This window comes from Moschus berezovskii, chromosome 6 (genome assembly GCF_049115385.1).
Source record: "Moschus berezovskii isolate FMDL1 chromosome 6, NW_MosBer_1.0, whole genome shotgun sequence".
Classification (NCBI taxonomy): domain Eukaryota; kingdom Metazoa; phylum Chordata; class Mammalia; order Artiodactyla; family Moschidae; genus Moschus; species Moschus berezovskii.
Window position 1 is genome coordinate 9796693 of NC_142465.1, and position 21712 is coordinate 9818404.

At 35.1% G+C, this 21712-nt stretch overlaps 1 protein-coding gene across 2 annotated transcripts in view; it reads left to right on the forward strand.

The window, feature by feature from the left end:
• ZDHHC17 (zDHHC palmitoyltransferase 17) overlaps window positions 1-21712 on the forward strand; it is a 108729-nt gene that overhangs the window by 81265 nt on the left and 5752 nt on the right. The window contains exons 9-17 of one of the 2 annotated variants that reach the window (XM_055396612.2): window positions 1594-1736; window positions 3075-3175; window positions 8219-8343; window positions 9811-9873; window positions 12397-12490; window positions 13373-13456; window positions 14639-14796; window positions 16009-16103; window positions 18852-21688. In XM_055396612.2, coding sequence (XP_055252587.1) covers window positions 1594-1736; window positions 3075-3175; window positions 8219-8343; window positions 9811-9873; window positions 12397-12490; window positions 13373-13456; window positions 14639-14796; window positions 16009-16103; window positions 18852-18990 — 1002 coding nt within the window. In that variant the 3' untranslated portion in view covers window positions 18991-21688. Of the gene's footprint in view, window positions 1-1593; window positions 1737-3074; window positions 3176-8218; window positions 8344-9810; window positions 9874-12396; window positions 12491-13372; window positions 13457-14638; window positions 14797-16008; window positions 16104-18851; window positions 21689-21712 lie in introns of those variants that run through there. The other variant, XM_055396613.2, reaches the window with a different exon arrangement.

Below are 21712 nucleotides of genomic sequence, written 5' to 3' on the forward strand. Positions count from 1 at the left end.
AAAAGAAATTGGAAGGATGACATTTCACAGCAGCATAAAATTAAACCTGAAGTTGATATGTTTAATTATTAGTCTAAGTTAAAATTACACAATTAGTTCAGTACATGAATTACAGTGACTGAATTGGGGAAAAGAGTCATTTATATGAAAAAAGTGTTTATGTCATTAGAAGCCAGTGGTATGAAAGGGGTGCTAAAAAAAGGTCTGATGTAATCTTGGCCTTCAAAAAGTTAAATGTTCAGCGAGGAGAGTAATGTTTACTCTCTGGGCTTTGTTAGATCACAACTGGAATAGCTTATATAATTCTGTCCTCTAACGTAACTCGAGAGACTTAATAGCTGCCTATAAGTCTGTGAAGGGCTGTTCCGTAGGAGAGGCAATAGGCTGTGTGTTGCTCCAAAGACGGTTGTAATAGCTGTTAGAAGGAAGCAGGTTTTATACTTACGAGTATTTTTAACAGTTCAGTTCAGTCGCTCAGTCGTGTCCGACTCTCCGCGACCCCATGAATCACAGCACGCCAGGCCTCCCTGTCCATCACCAACTCCCGGAGTTCACTCAAACTCATGTCCACAGAGTCGATGATGCCATCCAGCCATCTCATTCTCTGTCGTCCCCTTCTCCTCCCGCCCCCAACCTTTCCCAGCATCAGAGTCTTTTCCAGTGAGTCAACTCGTCGCATGAGGTGGCCAAAGTATTGCAGTTTCAGCTTTAGCATCAGTCCTTCCAATGAACACCCAGGATTGATCTCCTTTAGAATGGACTGATTAGATCTCCTTGCAGTCCAAGGGACTCTCAAGAGTCTTCTCCAGCACCACAGTTCCAAAAGCATCAATTCTTCGGTGATCAGCTTTCTTCACAGTCCAACTCTCACATCCATACATGACCACGGGAAAAACCATAGCCTTGACTAGACGGACCTTTGTTGGCAAAGTAATGTCTCTGCTTTTTAATATACTATCAAGGTTGGTCATAACTTTCCTTCCAAGAAGTAAGCGTCGATCAGTACAAAAATGAAGTGGTACTACAGCTGAAGTTTTAAGCACTGTACTTTTGATATGTATTCATAGGCACATCATCTCCATTCTGTGATCTCTGGGACTCTGTAAATAAAATTGATTTTATTCTCTTACTTTGGCATTTTAATATACTGTTTACATGTATCATTCAAAATATCTTCTCCAGGTTAAACATACTGTTTTCCTTATCTGACACAGCTTTTAGGCCTTCTGGTTGACCCTTGTCTCCTTAGATGTCAGTGCACTTGTTAAAATAGGGTAGTATTTTCATGAAATCTTTTTTTAGCTCATCTGTGTGTTAGCAGGTGGTACCTGCTGTCTTCTATCTGACTGTCTAAACCTGCTCTTTATAACTTCTCTTCTCATTTTCCGCAACTTTAACCAAGTACTTTTAGATTTTATTTAGTACCTCTTTCTGGAAAACAGATGAGCACCGTGAATGCTTTCTGCCCATCGTAGGTATATTTGATCATTTCACCCCTGCTGTGTATTTTCACAAAGGTAACAGTGATTCACATTGAGGTTACTTGAAACATGAAAAACTTTGTGTTTTTGTTTTGTTTTTTTTTCTGTCCAGGAATTTCGGCAGAAAGTAATGCTGGGAACTCCTTTCCTAGTTATTTGGCTGGTTGGGTTTATAGCAGACCTAAATATTGATTCTTGGCTCATTAAAGGGCTAATGTATGGTGGTGTTTGGGCTACAGTACAGTTTCTTTCAAAGTAAGTGTGTTGTTTTTAACTGTATTTCTAACCAGACAGGTAAAAATCATAATTTGTACCTGGCTGTGTAAAATTAATGTATATTTAGAACACTGCCTTTATGTAACATGTTTGATCTTTATGTAATGTTAAAGAATTTTTGGCAAATTTATATCTGACATCTTTAACATTTCTAACATCGTGAAAAATGACTGTAAAGGTACTTTTAGTGACTAAGTCTAACATTTTTAAGGCTAAAATACAGTTTTAAAACATTTCAATAGACATGAACGTGAACTCTGAATGTAATATATTGCTTATTTCTGGATAACTATAATGCTTGAGCTTACCTTTCCGTAGAAATTAAATTTTTTTGGTCATAGGCAGTATGCAAGAAAGGTTTAGTTTTAGCACAAGGGAACATCTAAGCATATGAAGAGTCTAAGCGTATAAAGTGGGCTCAGTTGTTTTTTAAAATTTTCTCCTTTGTTCTCTAAACACTGTGTTCATTCTGTTTTCTTCTTATCCTTAGATCCTATTGCCCTAAAGTTGCCCATCCAGCAAACTAGGAAGTTATTTATGATCCAGAATTTCCCACCTAATTTCCATTCCTTTAGTACTTTGTTTTCACCAGAATTTCAAAAGAGAGTTCTGAAAATAATTCACAGAGATGAGAGTGAATGGTAGTGCAGCAGTGTGGTAACTCTCAGGAAGAAACTTAATCTTATTTTAGTGTTTACTTTCACCAAGAGGTGTAAGTAAGAATTCACCAATTCTGCCTTCTTAGCATACGTGGATGGTTGATCCTGCTTAGTGTTTAATAAAATTTATCAGTGTTTATTTTTTCCTGAATTTTAAATGCTGTAAATAATGACCTTTAATTCCTCCAAATTAGCTGGTTCATTCTCTTTGAAAAGATGTGCTGAAAGCTTAGTGGGAATGTGTAGGTGAGGAGAAATAATGATGCAGTGAAAAACTTGGGGATTGCTTTGCATTATTTGTTAAAATTATAACATGCCTTTGGTGAGTAGTAAGCTGGATGATAGAACTGTATATGCTAAAGTAGGTTTTTGATTTAAAAGAATAGGAATACAATGAAATTCTAAAGTCGGAAAGTATATAGAATATAATTCTAATTCTTGATGAATTAAAAATAGCTTCAGACTTGAGTCATTCATCTGTGCATTCATGTCTTATTGATTACTGTGGAAAACAACCTTCATATTTAAGCATCCTGAATTTCTGGGTTTTGTTAAAAGTTTACTATGTGGAATAGACGTAATTTTCATTTAAATAAATAAGTAATAATTTTCACAGTGAAATATAGAGTTCACATTTTATAAAACTTGTGTTTTACAGATCCTTTTTTGATCATTCAATGCATAGTGCATTGCCCCTTGGAATATATTTGGCAACCAAATTTTGGATGTATGTGACGTGGTTCTTCTGGTTTTGGAATGATATCCTTTGGTTATAAAGATCTTATCTAAAATAATTTTTGTTTGGTATTTAAACAAATGTTTAATAATTTAACATAGTTGTGCTACTAAGTATGAACTAATGTATTTTTAAATGTTTCATATTTAATAAATTGCTTTTCAAAGCTGCTTTTAATAACATCAGTAGTAATAATAATATCGATAATAGTGACCATTGATTGAGTTTTTCAAGACGTTTTCCTAAATACTTTGTGTTCCGTTTACTACACATCCTATTACGTTTACATGTTGTCTCCATTTTATAGATGAGAAGACTTGGGTTTAAATAGGTTAGTCTGCTATTTTTTCCCAAGATCACACAGCTAGTCTCTAATGGAGTAGAGTAGAAACACGTGTTTGTCTGATTCTGTATCAGATTCTGCACCTTTGTACTGAGTTGTGATTGTCATGTTTCAGTGTCATTTTCTCTGCATATTTTCTTACTGTCACGCTTATTACTGTTCTGCTGTGATAGGTAACAGTTAAATTTTCTCTTTGCTTATGAAAAACTTTAGTGGTATAAGTTCAGCAGATTATTTTGAGGTACTGTTTTTTGTTTGTTTTTTCGATGTGCTTTTAAACAATAGTATAATTTGACATTGTAAGTTTGTATGTGCATGTGTGTACATCTAAGAAATAAGGACAATGTCAGCTTTTGATGCTTTCATAGAAAAAATCAGTCGGTTTTATTATAATAAAGGCACATGTTTGATGTCTTAAATCATTCTTCAAAACATTACTGTCAATGTAAAAAGTATATGATATTTAAAATGGAATGCAGCATTCAGTGACTTAACTGTTCTGAACAATAGTAATTATTACTGATACCTGGTCTCATGTCACAGTCTTGCATGTTATAATATTGCATTCTTTTTGTTAAGTTGTCCTGTGTGTTAGACAAAAGCAAAATATGCTTATTTCTTTGTGAAAGTGAGCCACAGAATTATAACTGTGCTTCTGATTCTTAGTTTTCACAGCATTATAGGATTACTTTTTAAATACTTTCTTAGCATAGTGTCCATTGAAATTTTTTCACTTGCAGTTTTCACTAGCTCATTCTGGGCCTGTATTATACTTTGATATAAAAATTATTCTTCAGAGATTTATTAAGCATTCAGTTCAGTTCAGTTCAGTCGCTCAGTCGTGTCCGACTCTTCGCGACCCCATGAATCACAGCACGCCAGGCCTCCCTGTCCATCACCAACTCCCGGAGTTCACTCAAACTCATGTCCACAGAGTCGGTGATGCCATCCAGCCATCTCATTCTCCGTCGTCCCCTTCTCCTCCTGCCCCCAACCTTTCCCAGCATCAGAGTCTTTTCCAGTGAGTCAACTCGTCGCATGAGGTGGCCAGAGTATTGCAGTTTCAGCTTTAGCATCAGTCCCTCCAATGAACATCCAGGACTGATCTCCTTTAGAATGGACTGGTTGGATCTCCTTGCAGTATAAGGGACTCTCAAGAGTCTTCTCCATTAGAATTGTCTTATTGGATTATTTAATGAGTAAAACATAACTGCTCATTTTCAGTACCTCATCTATTTCAGATTTATAAGAAGCACTGACCTCTGAAATGACTAGTATTCCAGACATAATTTCTAACTTGGCTTCCTAAATTGGACAGTAAGTCTAATGTTCCAAAAATAAATCCAATTTACATCTCAAAATATTTTAGACTGTTGCTGTACTGTTAATCTGTTTGCATTTAAGTAGAGAAAAGCAGGATAATTAGTAAATTACAAATAGTGAAAACTTTATGCCAGAGAGATTTATATAGTCCATATATGAACTTTTGCTTAGGAACTTCAGATGGTACTTAAGCACTGTACTTGGAGACCATTTTAAACAGCAAAGTCACCAACGAAAAGCACACAAATGCTAAACAAGAAGGCAAAGTATTGCCTTGTTTAGCTCAACTGGAAATGTGTGCATAAGGCAACTCGTGTTTATTGTTACTTTGCACATACTCTCAAATGACTGCAGAAGCATTCTAGACATTAGTTTTGGGCTGCAGATAAGTGTTAGCTAGTGGACGTGAGGGTCAACTGTACAGAAGTCATTTTAGTTTCTCATATGTGACTCAGCTTCAGTGTTTTTGTGGTGATAATGAGTCTTATATAGATATAAACCATTTGTTATAATAAATAAATTCTACTACTTGATTTATAGTTCTTCAGATATATTATTTTACTTGGTTCTCAGAACAGTTCTTTGAGATTAAAAAAAAAAACCATACAAATCATAATGCTGTTTTCTAACTGATTGAAAAATTGAGGTTCATAGAAGTTGTATGCCTTGCTCAAAGTTACATAGGTAATTATTGAGAGTCTGGTATATAACCCAGTTCTTTGACCTGATACAGTATATCTTCAAATGCCCTATATTATACACTGACCATAATTTATACAAGGAAATAATAGGAGATCAGATCAAAGGTTTATTTGCAAAGAAGTTTATCATTGTACCATTTATAGGGAAAAAATGGAAATAACCTGAATAGGAGGATAGATTTATCAGTTATCTGATATGTGGTAGACAATAAAGTATCCGTTAAATGCTTTTCTAAGACTTAGGGATGTGGGCTCATACTTACAACAAGTGAAAAATACTAAATTGTATTTACAGAGAGATTCTAATTTTAGAACGTATGAATGATAAGAGCCGGAAGTGAGCACATGTAATTTTAGCTGTGGTTGTTTCTGGTAGTGAGATTTGTGAGTGATTTGCTTGCACTTTTATTTGAAAATTTTGCTCATACTTCTTCTGTAATTATCATACAACTCTAAAATTCACTGTCGTAAATAATATAGTCCACTGTTTATTGTGTTGACTAAACTTTCAAAATAGGTTATTAGGAATTCTGTATCTAAAAAATAAATTATTTTTCAATCAGGTCTTAAGCTTCTTAAATCAGAGGTGGATGTGATCATTGTTCCCATAATATTTAATGACTCAGAATATTCTGTAGAGTACTTTGGAGAGGCAGGATAGCATATGTAGTAAGAGCCTAGGTTTTAATACCAGCTCCATCTCTAATCCATTCTTTAATCTTAGACTGCTTGATTAACCTCTGCCTCGGTTTTGTCATGGGGATGGCAGGAAGCTTTATCTTTGGGTTTTTGTGCAGCCTAAATGGCATGTCGGCTTCCCAGGTGATCAGTTAGTAAGGAATCCACCTGCCAATGCAGGAGACATGGGTTTAATCCCTGTATCGGGAAGGTCCCCTGGAGAAGGAAATGGGAACCCACACCAGTATTCTTGCCTGGGAAATCCCATGGACGGAGGAGCCTGGCGGGCTTCAGTTCATGGGGTCGCAGAGTCGGGCACGGCTGAGCGACTGAGCCACCAGAACCTGATGTATTTGTTTACTACATATGTTAGCACTTTTTGAAACTGCTATAATCAGTGAAGATTCTGCACTGAAAAACGGCACCGTTCGGCATTGTTGGCACAGAGCGCGTGCCCAGCTTTCTCCTTCAGCTTTATTTTGGCTGCTGACGGAGCTGGCAGTTTGGCTCTTGTGCATTCTATGCTGGCTGTGCCCGTGGGTTTTGGAGAGTGAGGGTGGTGAAAGGCGGAGGTGCACAGGGGGTTGGGGCGGGAAAACCACTTTCAGATATGGCGGCTGATATTCACTACTCTGTTTCTTCTTCCTTTTCTTTCCTCCTGCATTTTAAGTCGTTGGGTAGTGTTTTGGTATTTACCAAACAAAGACAGGTTTGTTTCATTCCCGAAACTGTTCTTAACCTGTGCTTCCATGAGAAATGTAAAGAGTGTGTATACATAATAAAGTCTAAAAATCTTACAGAATGTTTGTATGATACTTATACTAAATAATTCTTTTTTTTTAAAACAGGAGAAAAGCATCCAGTTTTTTTCTTTTTGGTTGCATCCTGCAGTTTGTCGGATCTTAGTTCCCTGACCAGGGATTGAACCCAGGCCTTTGGCAAAGATAGTATGGAGTCCTAACCCCTGGACTACCAGGCAATTCCTAGCATACATGTTTTACTAAATCTTTTCATTTTTTTTTAACATGTACTTAGGGGCCTTCATAAATAGTGAAGACCTAACAAATGAGCAGAGTAGGAATCTTCATGCCTTTTAGACCAATAATACATTTGTGAAGAATAACAAGACAAAGATTTGGACTGAGGCAGTCAGTTGGTGGGGTGTGGCCAGCAGATGTGTGGGAGGACGGGTGGACGTGCATGGTTAGTGCAGTCAGTGTGTGAACAGAGATCCCTGTCATCAGTGTCCAGCCCAGACTTCTGTGAGAGGCCTTTCTTTTCTTCCCTGGTACAGGGACAGCACCATTCTCTCGGGCAGTTTCGTGGACAGCTTTTGTGTCTGTGTTAAATCTTGGAAGTGTGCCTCAAAAATGTGTTGCTCTAGCAACATCGCTTTATTTTTCCCAGTGTTATTGAAAATAGTCTTTGATTCTTCACTTAACATTTATAAGTGCCTGGTACATTTATTATGTTTTTATTAGGTAGGAAAATGTAACCAAAGAAAGTATTTCTGTTTTAAGCAAGTTTATAAATACTTTTTCTAAAATTAAAGTCAGCTTGAATGTGGGCACAAATGGCAATAAGAGAATGTAAAAACAATCTTTTAAATTCATGGGTATGATATCTAAGTGTTTGGTAGATTTTAATGAATATAGATAAAGTAATATGCTAATTACTTTGGACATGAGAAGTCCCTCATTTTTGTCAAAAGATGTAATGATCATTTAAAAATAATGTATTCACTGGCTTTAAAAAGTGTCGGATAAATTTACCTTACATGATTTAAAATTTGTAAGCAATTGACATTTGTGTGTTTTTACATTTACTTATGAGCACGATGGAAAATGTGTTTGTTGTGATGTAATGGACTAGCATGTATAGATGGGATTCATTTTGGTGTAATAAACCATCTTGTACCTTTTTCTAGGTTTTTTGTATGTGTGATAAAAGGTCACAGGTTATATTTACCTGTAGTAATAACTAGTTCCCATTGCTCCTTTAGATTCCTTAACTTCAGGCACATCTCGATTTTCTGTTTATCCATCTTCCATTCCTTGCCAATAGTATTGCACTTTTCTACAATTTTGGAAAATCTTGGAAATCGGATCCAGGGATTATTAAAGCCACAGAAGAACAAAAGAAAAAGGTAGCAAGATACAGTCTAACTAGTTCCATGTGTTTTTATTGCCAGATTATCAGTATTTTTAGCAGATGGGAGAGTACAAAGAAACTGGGAATTTCAAACCAGTCTGAGATTATGTAAATAGTTGGTGCTCTTGAGATGCCTGTTCTTACACTTCCATGACATTTTTAAATTTCATGTTTCTCTCCTTACTAAGGGTTATGTTTGTTTTGAGGGACAAACATCTCCGTAAAGCTTCAGCAAATAAATTTTCATTCATTAAATGTTTGTTAAAAGACCATGTAAACTAAAAGGCCAGAAAACTGGTTGATAGTATAGATAAACTGTTCTAATAGCTAACATATTTTTACATAGGATCCAGGGCACCCCTCATCTATGACCCAGGCACTTAGGAAGCCGAATTTATTCCAAAGAGGTCGTGTTAAGTAGAGAATTAGACCAGAGGCAGTTAAGTTATTTTAAGAGCTGTTTAACCCAGTCCCTGAAAGCAGAACAAATCCTGATGAGTTATTCTGTCCCCAGTTGATTAGAACACTAGTCGGTTCTTACAGTCTACCCCTTTCTATGCTGCATAAAGAACGCTACCCTTATGTTTCAGTATTCTTCAGACATTTACTGCTAATTGATTTCCCAGGTTTTCTTAAGTCATAATCTAGCTCTGAAGATTCGAGTCTTTTTTGGGTTCAGGTTTAGATTTGTCTCTTAATCATCAAAACCCATGCAGACTAGTTCTTACGTAATTTACTTTTCTTCCTGCAACTTAAGTTTCAGTCAGTCAGTCAGTTCAGTCGCGACCAACTCTTTGCAACCCCATGAATCACAGCACTCCAGGCCTCCCTGTCCATCGCCAACTCCCAGAGTTCACCCAAACTCATGTCCATCGAGTCGGTGATGCCATCCAGCTATCTCATTCTCTGTCGTCCCCTTCTCCTCCCGCCCCCAATCCTTCCCAGCATCAGAGTCTTTTCCAGTGAGTCAACTCTTCGTGTAAGGTGGCCAAAGTATTGGAGTTTCAGCTTTAGCATCAGTCCTTCCAATGGGTTGCTTTTTCATATATCCAAGAAATAAACTTTCTGTATTCAAATTATAGTAAAATAACAGAAGTGAATAAATTTATTATTTTCAGCTGAAAACTTTGGTTAATTAAAAATAAATGTGTTTGTTGATTCTCATATAAGTATTCTTAGTGAGTATAGTTGGTTTTCAGTGTTGTTTTCGTTTCAGGTGTTCAGCACTCGATTCAGTTGTGTGTAACTGAACCACTGAGTTTTATATATGTAATCTGAGAAATAATACATTCTTTCTCAGATTCTTTTCCCTTAGAATTAATACAAAATATTGAGGATAGTTCCCTGTGCTATGCAGTAGGTCCTTGTTGGTTATCTATGTTTAGTGTTCATATTGATGGAACAATAGCTGATGAATATTGTTCTGTTTTGAATGAAGTTTATTTTTTTTTTTAATTCACAGACAATAGTTGAACTTGCAGAGACAGGAAGTCTGGACCTCAGTATATTCTGCAGTACCTGTTTGGTAGTATTTTTTTCTTTATTCTTCCCTCCCTCCTTTTCCCTCAGCAGTGGCATAGCATAGAGAGTTTGGGAAACCAGGACAGTGTCTTACTGAGCACATTTCGTGATACCCCAGCCAGAAGGCTTTTAGATCATGGGACAGGAGGAAAGATGGTGAAAAGATATCTTCTTCCCAGTGTTCTCGTTCCCTGGATGTTATACCTTAACTGCATTTCCTATTCAGTGTTGCCATTCATTTGTATTCATTCTTTTTTTCTCAGAATGTAACTCAACAAAAAATAAAGTATTTAAAATCAAAAGTTTACTGATTCCCTAATATGCTGTTATCCTAATTACATTTTAAGAAAATTGTTTCTTACGTTTAAAGGCCATGTTGGGAAATTAGGTAATCTTTAAGACAACATCAGAGCAGTTATCTATCTGTGTTAGAGTGTTTATGCAAATTAAAGTACTCTTTTATCATTGACAAAAGAAGTTATCATATTCAGCCAGGTCATAGATAATAATACGGTTTTGTGCTTTAGTGATTTTCTGCTTGATTTTTGTAATTAGTTCTTGTGGAATATGTATGGACTGCCATAGTGTTTCTGTGGCATATAGAGTTCCTGTATAAACCTTGTTTCTCTGTATGGAAATATCCCCAAATCATTGCTTGAAACTAAATGTTCTTTTATACCTTTAAGTTATACACTACAACTGAACTAACATCTTAACAATAATAATGAAATAATTGACTTAATTGAGGATTCTGGAATGAGTGTTTGAAACTAAGCTCTAATTCTACAGATTCTTTTAAGTTTCACTTAATATTCTTTGACAAACAGTTATGATTTTGGATCTTCACTATATATACTGCTTTATTTTTGGTAACAACTTTAGAGTACTGATTCTTTTGTATTTTAAAGCATGCTTGAAAGATTTTTGTTTCTGTGCTTTACAATGGGTAATTTACAGAATCGTATTCTTAATGTTTAGAACATTTTTATATTCTACAATTCTATGAACATATTCTGTTCCACAAAGTCAAGTATACATTGCTGATGTTTTTGCCACATGGCAAACATTCTTTTATATAGAGTTGCTCAATACAGTTTCATTATTAAGTAAATATCTGATGGCAAGATCAAGACTTCTTTTCTCATTATAGCATAAATGTTTTCATTATGTATTATGTTATGGTAAGCTGTAGTTCTGGATAGATAATTTAGTATTATAAAATCAAGAGCATGTCATATTATAAAATGATTCAAATTGACAGAGGTATTTGTAATTATATGGGTATCCTTCACTTTGACAAATAGGTAAGAAGACATACGTAAATCAGAATTTCCTAAAAATGAATTGCTTGTGTCAGTTTTTATGCAGAATTCCTTCAGAACTGTTGCTCAAAGAGGAGACTTAGCTGAGAGTTGCAAGTTAGGGTAGAAGTTGTTTGATATATCCTACTTCTTTCTGCTGATAGATTTAGTCTTGTATCTGTGGTGAAGAATAACTTAGCCTTTTCTTGGATCCACAGATTATTTTAGTACATGTAAGAGCCAGGTAATGCACCTGTGCCTTTTTCTTAGTACCCTCAGAATCATGTATAACATGTAAAGTGTTGGGGAAATGACAGTGCTTTTATTGAACCACCAATGAAGAGTATTATAAAAGTTGCTTCTAGAAAGTGTTATTACTCTAGCTCTTGTCAATCCAACATTGGGACTAACAGCTCTTTGAAGATCACTAATGAGTTTTATAGTCACTTGACCGCTTTAGAGTAATGGAGAGAAAAGCATTTCACAACATTTAAAACAGAAGGCATCATGAAAATGAATTATTTATTGCCTGTCAAGAGCTGTATAATGTATTTTTTGTGTTTTAGAACAAACAGGGACTGCCTAAACTTCACAAGCATGTTGTATTTTCTTAGATAATGGTCTTGCAGTTCAGCAGGGAAAAGGGCTGTACCTTAATCTGAGATCTGAGAAGGCTCTCAAAGGTGCATGCATTTACTGGTTTTTTTTTTTTTTTTTGCTAGATTTGTTAACTCTGGGAAGACATTAATGATTTGAATTTTAAAAGCTGCTTTTATTCACTTCTAACGACCTTCTTATTACTAAGGAACAGTTTCATTTTATTAAGCAGCATCCAGTATCATTCACTGTGATAGATTTTCATTAAGAAGCCAAAAGAGTGATATTTGAGGAATTTAAGGGTTATGAATTAAATATAGTACCCTTCACTGCAATAACAGATTGCTGTTTGATTCTTAGCTTTGTGAATTGATGGTCTGCCCCACCTTAGGCGTTTTTGTTTGTTTGTTTGTTCCTTTGACTGTCCACACAGCAAGGAGTTTATATTTCAGTGTAGCCTTCTTTTTAATCTTTGTTGCAGTTGAAATTTTATTAAACAAGAATGATTTTTGATTGGATCTATTCTTTTGGAAAGCTTGTTTTTCTCATAATTGTATTTTGAGAAAATGTTCAGCTTTTCTGTCTTAGGTACAGTGCCTTTTGTAATCTTTTCACATGCCTATTAACAGATACGGAAACCAGTAAGGTCCAAACATTGTGGTGTGTGCAACCGCTGTATAGCGAAATTCGACCATCATTGCCCATGGGTGGGTAACTGTGTAGGTAAGTTTTATTAGTAATTTCTAAATATATTGTTCATTTATATTGCTCTAGGTAATTAATGGAGTACAATATTAAAGTAGATGTAGAAGCTTCATTCTTGCACCATGCAACACCCCTCGTATTTTTCCTTTTTGGCAATACATCAGCTCAGTTATGAGAGAGGGAAAAAGACATAAAATCATTGTCTAGGAAAGACTGATATAATTTCTTTATCAGTTTTCTCTGGTGCCTCCTCTTTCCTGTTTTCTCCATTGGACAGCAGTGAAATCAGTCAAGAGGCAGGTTGTGTTGTCTTTTAGTTAAACTAGAGAAAGTAAGACAATTAAAAATTGCTACAAGATTGTTATGTACAGAGGCAAAGAAAAATGACAGATAAGAACTCTACATACCTCGGTGTTCAGAATGGTACAGTCTAAGGAACTGGACTAAGTGGCCTTAGAGATGACCATGGAGATTTTATGAGGGGATAGCAGGGAAATGTTACAAAGATTGTATGACTCTTGGGGGAGAAACCTTTAAAAAGTTGGATTATAAAGTTTATAAAAGTAAAAAGAAAGTAGGGTTGTTTAAACCTCAAAACACACAGTGGAATCAAAGCTCAAAATGGTGATTTATTTGGTTCATTAAGACTTTTGACTTCAGAATGCATTTCATTGCAGTCACTACATCTTTGTGTGTTTTTGTAAGCATTCTTTTATTTAAAGACTTTCATTAAAACAACTGTTTTCTTGATGATAATTTTCTAAAATAAATAACAAATGTGATTATTGTCCATTATGTATCTCATTTTTCATGGCATTTCCCCACCCCAACCTCATCTCTAGGTATGTGTCTGGTTGTTTTTTCTTAGCTGGAAAAAATTGCTTCTGTTTTGTTCTCTAGGTGCAGGCAACCATAGATACTTTATGGGCTACCTGTTCTTCTTGCTTTTTATGATCTGCTGGATGATTTATGGTTGTATTTCTTGTGAGTACAATTAGTACCTTTTATCTTCTTAAAGCACATCTTTGCAAACTCATACTTTACCATATTAACAAAAAATACGATAATGACAAATGTCTTTTAACTGAGGCAGTTCACTACAATGAAAAAATAGATATAGAACTATCAAACATAGAGTATAAGCAACAGAATTATCAGTTAATTATCTTTTAATAGGCTTTGAAAAGCTTCTGGGTAAAATATACCAACATTTTTCACATTGCATGCTTGCTTTACGTCAGTAGTTTGTAAATTTTGTGATTATGCTAGTTGCTCTTTCTTATCAAACAGCTGGGAAAATATAGTTGAAGTTCAGTTTTCACAGAACTTGAAATATTTTGAAGAGTAAGGTATAATTATTGTCTATTAGAGAATATTTAAAAGGTTAAAAATAAGTTGTCATTCACTGATCATATGGTTTAGTATTTTAGAAGAAATAATAGGCTTTTATTGCACTGAGAACATAATTTGGAAATAATTTGAATGAAAATATTAGTTACTGTCCTTCAGGGCTTGTTAGTACTTAGTGTGAAGACGTATTAGATACTGAATTGAAATTAAGTCTTGGATGATTTCCTAGTCTTCCTACTCCCACAGATATTAAGAATAATTTCTGTTATTATTCATACCATAATGAAAAAGGAGGCTAGTTCCTCAAATAGAGATGAACAGAGAGAAAGTTTTGGTCAGAGATCTTTACTTAATTTCTGGCAGTCCAACACCCCTAAGAAAGAGCATAGTCCAGCAATAACATCAGTTCTTTATGGCAGCAGTTCTCTGAGTAAATTTTGTTTTAGAAAAAGCTCTCCTTCCCAAGGTGATCTTGTATTATATGCCTTCCCTCCAGAGAAGTCTCACATGTATATATCATCTTAACTTTGTATAAAGGACATGTTTTTAAAGTATGCTATGTATGCAGTATCAATCAGATAAAAGCTGTTGTTACAGGACAGGATTGTTTGTTTTTAAGGTTGGCTGCTGCTTTCTGTTCTTTATGTTTTTTCACTAGTGGATAAGGGAATTATTTATGAGTACAAAAATATTTGCGTTGAAAGTCGTCAGTTAAATTCTTAGGTCATGTTTTCTCAGTGGTACCTACCACACAATCATCCACAAGGGGCTTGGATGATTATCAAGTAAATCTGAGTACTTCTGCTCTGATTTTAGACTGGGGACTACACTGTGAGACCAGCTACACCAAGGATGGATTTTGGACATATATTACTCAAATTGCCACCTGTTCACCTTGGATGTTTTGGATGTTTCTGAACAGTGTTTTTCATTTCATGTGGGTGGCTGTATTACTCATGTGTCAAATGTATCAGGTATGTGCAAATGCCTTATTCTTTAGTGTGCTGAGAACTCTTAGAAATTCACTCCTTGCTTAAAAGATAATAGTGTATCCTCTTTATAACCACTCCTACTGCTGCTGCTGCTGCTGCTAAGTCACTTCAGTCGTGTCCGACTGTAATTAAAATTTTTTCAAGAGTTAAAATTTTCAATTTGCTGTTCCTTTCTTCTCCCCTCTGTCTTTCCACCTGTCCTCCCTCTTCTTATATTAGGAACTTTTGACTTTCAGTACTACTCTTAACGAAGCTTATTGTTTCTGTCTTTGCTGATTTACATACATCCAGTTGGATATAACTGTGAGCTTAGATTAATGGTGTCATTAATTTTGTATGTGTTTTAATAGTAGTATTTTATTACCTGCAAATATCAGTATTTATTCAAGAGGTTTATTTAACTTAATTTAATTAAGACTTTTTTCTTAATTTAGTTAAGAAAACTGATACACATGGATTTCCTCTGTGTGTGCTAGTGGTATCCAACTCTTTGCAACCCCATGGATAGGCCACCAGGTTACTTTACCCATGGAATTTTCCAGGCAAGAATACTGGAATGAGTAGCCATTTCCTTCTTCAGGGGATCTTCCTGACCGGGGTTCGAACCTGCACCTCTTGCTTCTCCTGCATTGGCAGGCGGATTCTTTACCACTGAGCCACCTGGGAAGCCCTTTCCTTTTAATTCCGTTCTGTTCCGTCGCCCAGTCGTGTCCGACTCTTTCCGACCCCGTGGACAGTAGCCTACCAGGCTTCTCCGTCCATGGGATTCTCCAGGCAAGAATACTGGAGTGGGTTACCGTTTCCTTCTCCAGGGGATCTTCCCGACCCAGGGATCGAACCCGGGTCTTCCGCATTGGAGGCAGACGCTTTAACCTCTGAGCCACCAGGGAAGCCCAAGGATTTTTTAAAAATCTCCTGCTTAAAGGGGCTGATGGAGTAGTAGTATGTACATAATGTCCATCTCTCCACATACACAATGCCAGGTAACCTGTTTAAAAATTATTTCCCTGTTCAACTAGCTACTTTTCATAGAGACAGATGATCTCTTGTACACTAGCTTGATGTCTCCTAATGGAAAACCAAGAACAGACTTCATCATTTTTTTCTCCATCCTAATCCTCTTGAGAATTAATTTTGATTTATTTCATATTAAATATTCCGAGATTTAATGGTTTGCTTTCTTTTGCCTCTTAGATATCATGTTTAGGTATTACTACAAACGAAAGGATGAATGCCAGGAGATACAAGCACTTTAAAGTCACAACGACATCTATTGAAAGTCCTTTCAAGTACGTACATCTCTGTGGATTTAATATTTCCTCTGACATTCCTTCAGGAAGTTCCTTACTAACTAAACTAAGCAAATATCTAATGAGTACATCAAAGAGAAGTATTTTCTTTTACAGTGGCAAAAAGATATGAAATAGGGAATGTTTCTTTTACTTAGCCATGTATAAAATAGCTTGTAAAACGTCAATACCAAGATTTCACTTTTTCCTTTAATTATACAATTCAAACTTTATTGACCTACTAACATTTAGTATTTGTTCTTTGACGTTTCCATCAATTTATAAATTTTCATTAAAAATGAATGTCTCAAGAAAATTGAAATAAGATTTTTAAAAATTCAGTTGCTTGAAATTCATTATTTAGGGAAATTTCTTAGACTCTCAGGCAGCTACTTCTTGTTTCAGATTACTTATTATTTTTTAATATTTATTTGTTTATTTGCCTGTACTGGATCTTAGTTGCAGTACTCAGGATCTTTAGTTGTACCATGTAAACTCTTAGTTGCAGCATATGGGATCTAGTTCCCTGACCAGGGATCGAACCCAGGTCCCCTGCATTGGGAGCATGTATTCTTAGCCACTGGACCACCAGGGAAGTCCCAGATTACTTATTTTATTTGCTGTTTGAATGACACAAAAATTTCCACACACCTAATTTTCTTTTTTCTTTTTAAGTATAATTGACATTATATTCGTTTGAGGTGTACAACATAATGGCTTGATGTCTGTGTACATTGCAAACTGATCACCATTAAAATCTAGTTAACATCTGTCACCATAAATAATTGGAAAATTTTTTTCTTGTCATGAGAACTTTTAAGATCTGTTCTCATAGCAGTTTTCAAATGTGCAGTATGATACAGACTGTAGTCACCATGCTGTACATTGCGTTCCCAGGACTCACTTATTTAGGATTGGAAATTGGTATGTTTTGAAGCTCCTTCACCCATTTGCCTACCCCCACTCCCAGTCTCTGGCCTCCACCAGTCTGTTCTCTGTATCTCTGAGCTCAGGTTTGTTTATATTCAAAGTGAGATAGTGTATTTGTCTGACTTACTTCACGTATAGTGCCCTCACGGTCCATCCATGTTATTGCCAGTGGCTGGATTTCCTTTTTCTTTACAGTGGCTGAATTTTGTTTCATTGTGTTTTGTAAAAAACCCGTTCATTCATCAATGGATACTTAGACTGTTACCATATCTTGACTGTTGTAAATAATGCTGCAGGGAACACATGGGTGCATGTATTTTTTCAAGCTAGTGTTTTCATTTTCTTTGGATAAATACCCAGAAGTGGAATTGTTGCATCATATGGTGGTCCTATTTTTAATTTTTGAGGAACCTCCATACTGTCTTCCGTAGTAGCTGCACCGATTTATGTTCCCACCAGCAGTGCACAGGGTTCTCTGTATCCTCACCGATACTTGCTTTTCCTATTTTTTTGCTAATAGCCATTCTAACAAATATGCAGCAATATATGTCTCATGGTGGTTTTGATTTGCATTTCCCTAACAATTATTGTAATGTTGAATGTCTTCTCGTGTTTCTTGGCCATCAGTCTATTCAGATTGTCTGTTTTTAGTTGGATTATTTGCTATTTTTCTTTTGAGTTGTGTGAGTTCTTTATATAATTTGGGTAGCAACCTTTTATCAGATAGATGATTTGCGGATATTTTCTCCCATTCAGTAGGTTGCCTTTTCATTTTGTTGATGGTTTCCTTTGCTGGACAGAACCTTTTTAATGTTGTCTCATTTATTTTTGCTTTTGTTAACTTTTGCTGTTGGTGTCAGATTCAAAAATTAGTCACCAATATTAATGTCAAGGAGCTTACCATCTCTCTTTTCTCGTTTCAGTTCATAAATTCAAGTCTAATCCATTTTGGGTTAATTTCTGTATATAGTATAAGATAGTGGTTCGGTTTAGTTATTTTGCATGTGACTGTTCAGTTTTCCCAACACCATTTATTGAAGAGATTGTGCTATTCTTTTATTTATATATGTATGTATTTTGAAATTTGCTTTCAGTTTGGAATTAAACAGTAGTTTCCTAATAATATGAAATATTTAAAACTTTGAGTTTTACTCAAACAACTTGTCTGCTACCTTCAAGCTCTTGTGGTGCTCTTAATTGTTGCATGCTTCTGGAAAGCATGCAGATCTTTAAAAGAAAAAATAATAGAGTCAGTTGAACAGTTTTGAGAATTCTCCCTTTGGCACAATAATTACATAAGGTGTAAAACTGCTTTTCCAAAGGTATTCTTGAAGTTTCTAAAATTCCAGGAACTTCCCTTGACATTTCTTTTTTTTAATTGTTACTCTTATGTACACTGTCACATTTATGCTATTTAATTTATATTGTCTTTTACTTTCTCAGTTTTGGATATAGTTTGTCTCCTTGCCAAAGAGCTACCAGTCAAGGAACGGGATTATCAAAAATTGCATTTTACATAGGAATGAGAGATGGATGTTTGAATAACTTTAAAATATAATAGTGTAACCTATGGTATAAGCACAAGAGAAAAATCAGTGTTGTCAGAGCTCTGAAGAAACGTGAATGCATACATATCTTGTAGAGTTATAAGCAGATTCTTTCTGACAAAAAAAATCTGAGTATTTAAGTTTGGAAAAAATATATTTAACATTAAAATTATGTTAAACTCATATTAAGTTACTATACTAATAGACTATATTTTTCTTTTTCTGTTTTTTGTTTGTTTCTGTTTTTTTTTTTTTTGCGGGGGTTGTTTAGCCATGGATGTGTAAGGAATATTATAGACTTCTTTGAATTTCGATGCTGTGGCCTCTTTCGTCCTGTTACCGTGGACTGGACCAGGCAGTATACAATAGAATATGACCAAATATCAGGATCTGGGTACCAGCTCGTGTAGCAACATCTTTATCCTTTGAAGCATATTGCTGAGTGGTGCCTGAAAATTGTGTCTGTCCGTGTCTCTCTCACACTCGAATCCACGTCCTTTGAACAAATAGCATGCTATATGTAGGGCTAACAGTGAACTTTACAGTTTTTTTTTTCAACACTTTTATTAACAAAGGTAAACATGGACAGAACACACTGCCACTTCTGGGAAGAATAAAGATCTTAAAAAGAATTTTAATGGTTCTTAACGTGGGAATTCACAACATACGCAGCTTTTTGGTTTTGTTCTCATAACATTTTTCATGAGGAAGGAGTGAACTTACTGTTGACAGACATGGTTTACTGATCAGAAATATTTGAGTCTAGCTAAAACTAAATTTATGGTATATAGCTAAATTTTATAATGCAGTCTACTATTAGTATTGCATTTAATTCCAAGAGAGTTGTCTTGATTCAGACTAGTATTATGTACGTGTTAGAATGTACATGTAAATGCTGTGATGAAAATCATGTGGTTTATTAGGGATCTACTGTAATGTGTCTTCAGAGGCACAGGAAAATAATGTTCACCCAAAAAAACGTGCTAACAATGTTTTATTGCTATCAGCTGTTGAAGCGCTGATATATTTCTAGTTCAGTGAAATAATTTGTAGTAACCTTGCTCTTAAGGTTTTACGGTCTGATAATAAAGCACTTGCATGAGTATAGTAAGTCATGTTATTTTGTTCATCATAAAAGCCCTACTAAGTGCATGATGCACCTCATAGAATGTATACTAGCACACACTATCCAGTAAAGCATAAATTAGAATTTAATTTGATGGGCAAATAGTCCAATTTTTAAGAGTTGAGCTATTTTCAAGTTAATGCAAAATTCTCAGTAATAGAGATAAACGGATATACTGCAAAAATAAATTATAGACAAAATAATGGGAGTCTAGCTAAAGATGGAGCATTATTTCTGTACATAATAGACGTGTGAATAAAAGAAAAGCAAATGGTATACTCTGGTTTTTGAAAAATGACCTATCGGAAAGAATTTTATCTCTAAGATTGTTTCAGTTTTCCCAGCGTTGAATGTTTTGAAATTTGTTAATGCTGTCTGAAACAATTTCAGAAAGATTTTCTAATTGTTAAACATGATGCACTGATCAATTTTTGTTGCAGCATTTCCATACTCTCATGGTGAACTGTTAGTCACTGCTTCCACAAATATTGTTTACAGAGTGAGACTTGGTGTAGTCCTCTTTCAGTGCTGTAGCAAACTGTGGTTCGAGCAACCTGTGGGAAGTGGGTGAGAGGGAATAGGCCAGGGGAGAGTGGGAAAAGGGTGGCCAGACTGATGACAGATCCTCGACCGGTGTAAAGATTGTGTATCTGTATATAAATAATTTATCAAATCGTTTTCTCTTTGTGTCTCTGTACGTTAGTGTATTTAAAGCTGCTCATTGCATTTTATCCAACCAAAAAGAAAAGGGAGATAACCCATGAGCTTCTAGTGACGTTCAATATTGCTGTTAATAGGCATTATACCCTGCAAGTTCACTGCATGTCTGATGCTTGGTAAAATTAGTATTCTCTGTAAAATGCAGATTACAGGCATTAAAGCAATCTAGTGGTAAACCCGCCCCTTGCCTTAGTAAGAGGAGCAGCAAAAATGTATATAGTTGATGTTCAGTATTTCCAAGTACCATTTTTATATAGTAGTTTCTTTGACCATAAATCATACATCAAAAAGATTACTTAGTGTATGTGTGTTTTAATATTAGAAAATTGACATACGTACTTTATTTTTGAAAGGGAAGAGATGGGTGTGGGGTGGCAATAGCATCGTGCCATTTTGTCATAGAATGTACAAAACTGGTTAACTTTACAAATGTCTCTGCTAGTTTTGACTACTAATTGGGGGAAATTTTAGATAATTTTTAAATTCAAAGTTATTTATAAAAGGCTAGAATTTGTTTTAATTTTTTGTATTTTGAGCCACTTCACATGAAGACTCAGTTGCAATTTTTATCGAAACATTTTTTATTAACAGTCAAATACAATGGTGGTTTTCTCAGAGTTTGAATGAGAGTGTTGTTACCATGTTCTTTCTTTATGGTACAATATTCTTTTAAATGCGAAAGAAATGTCTTTCAGTTAAATAGAAAAAAAAACTGTAGATGTATACATGGAAAATACTAGCAATGTTAATGCTTTAGCACTAAACCATCTCATAGCACCAGTGAAATCTATAACTCAGAAATGGTCAGATGGTCAGGAGCCAACTATGCAGCAGTGTACCTTCTAATGATTTTATAGGTCTTATGTGTGGAACCAGTTTAACCCTATTCTAAAGTGTGTATAAGGGTGACTCTTTGAGGAATAGTTCATATCAGCTTAATTGGATACTTTTAGCAATAGGAACTTACTTTTTAGCTCTAAACATGAATTACTTCTTTGGAATTTTTTCCTTATTTTTGTTGTTCCCAGGAATTTGTTTCAAATATTGATAGGCATAAAACAGCATCATTATTTTACTTAAGCTATGGATATTTTTATTTTATATTCTTTATTTATAACTGTGCCAAGTATTATTTTGCTACTTAACGTGTTATTCTGTGGAAAGAAAAACCTGTAAAGTGTTTAATAAATTAGCTCTCCTTACATAAATTAAATCTGTCAAAATTTTGTAAAATATTAATCAGAATAAATACTGACTCTTCAGTGTGTGTGTGTGTGTGTGTGTGT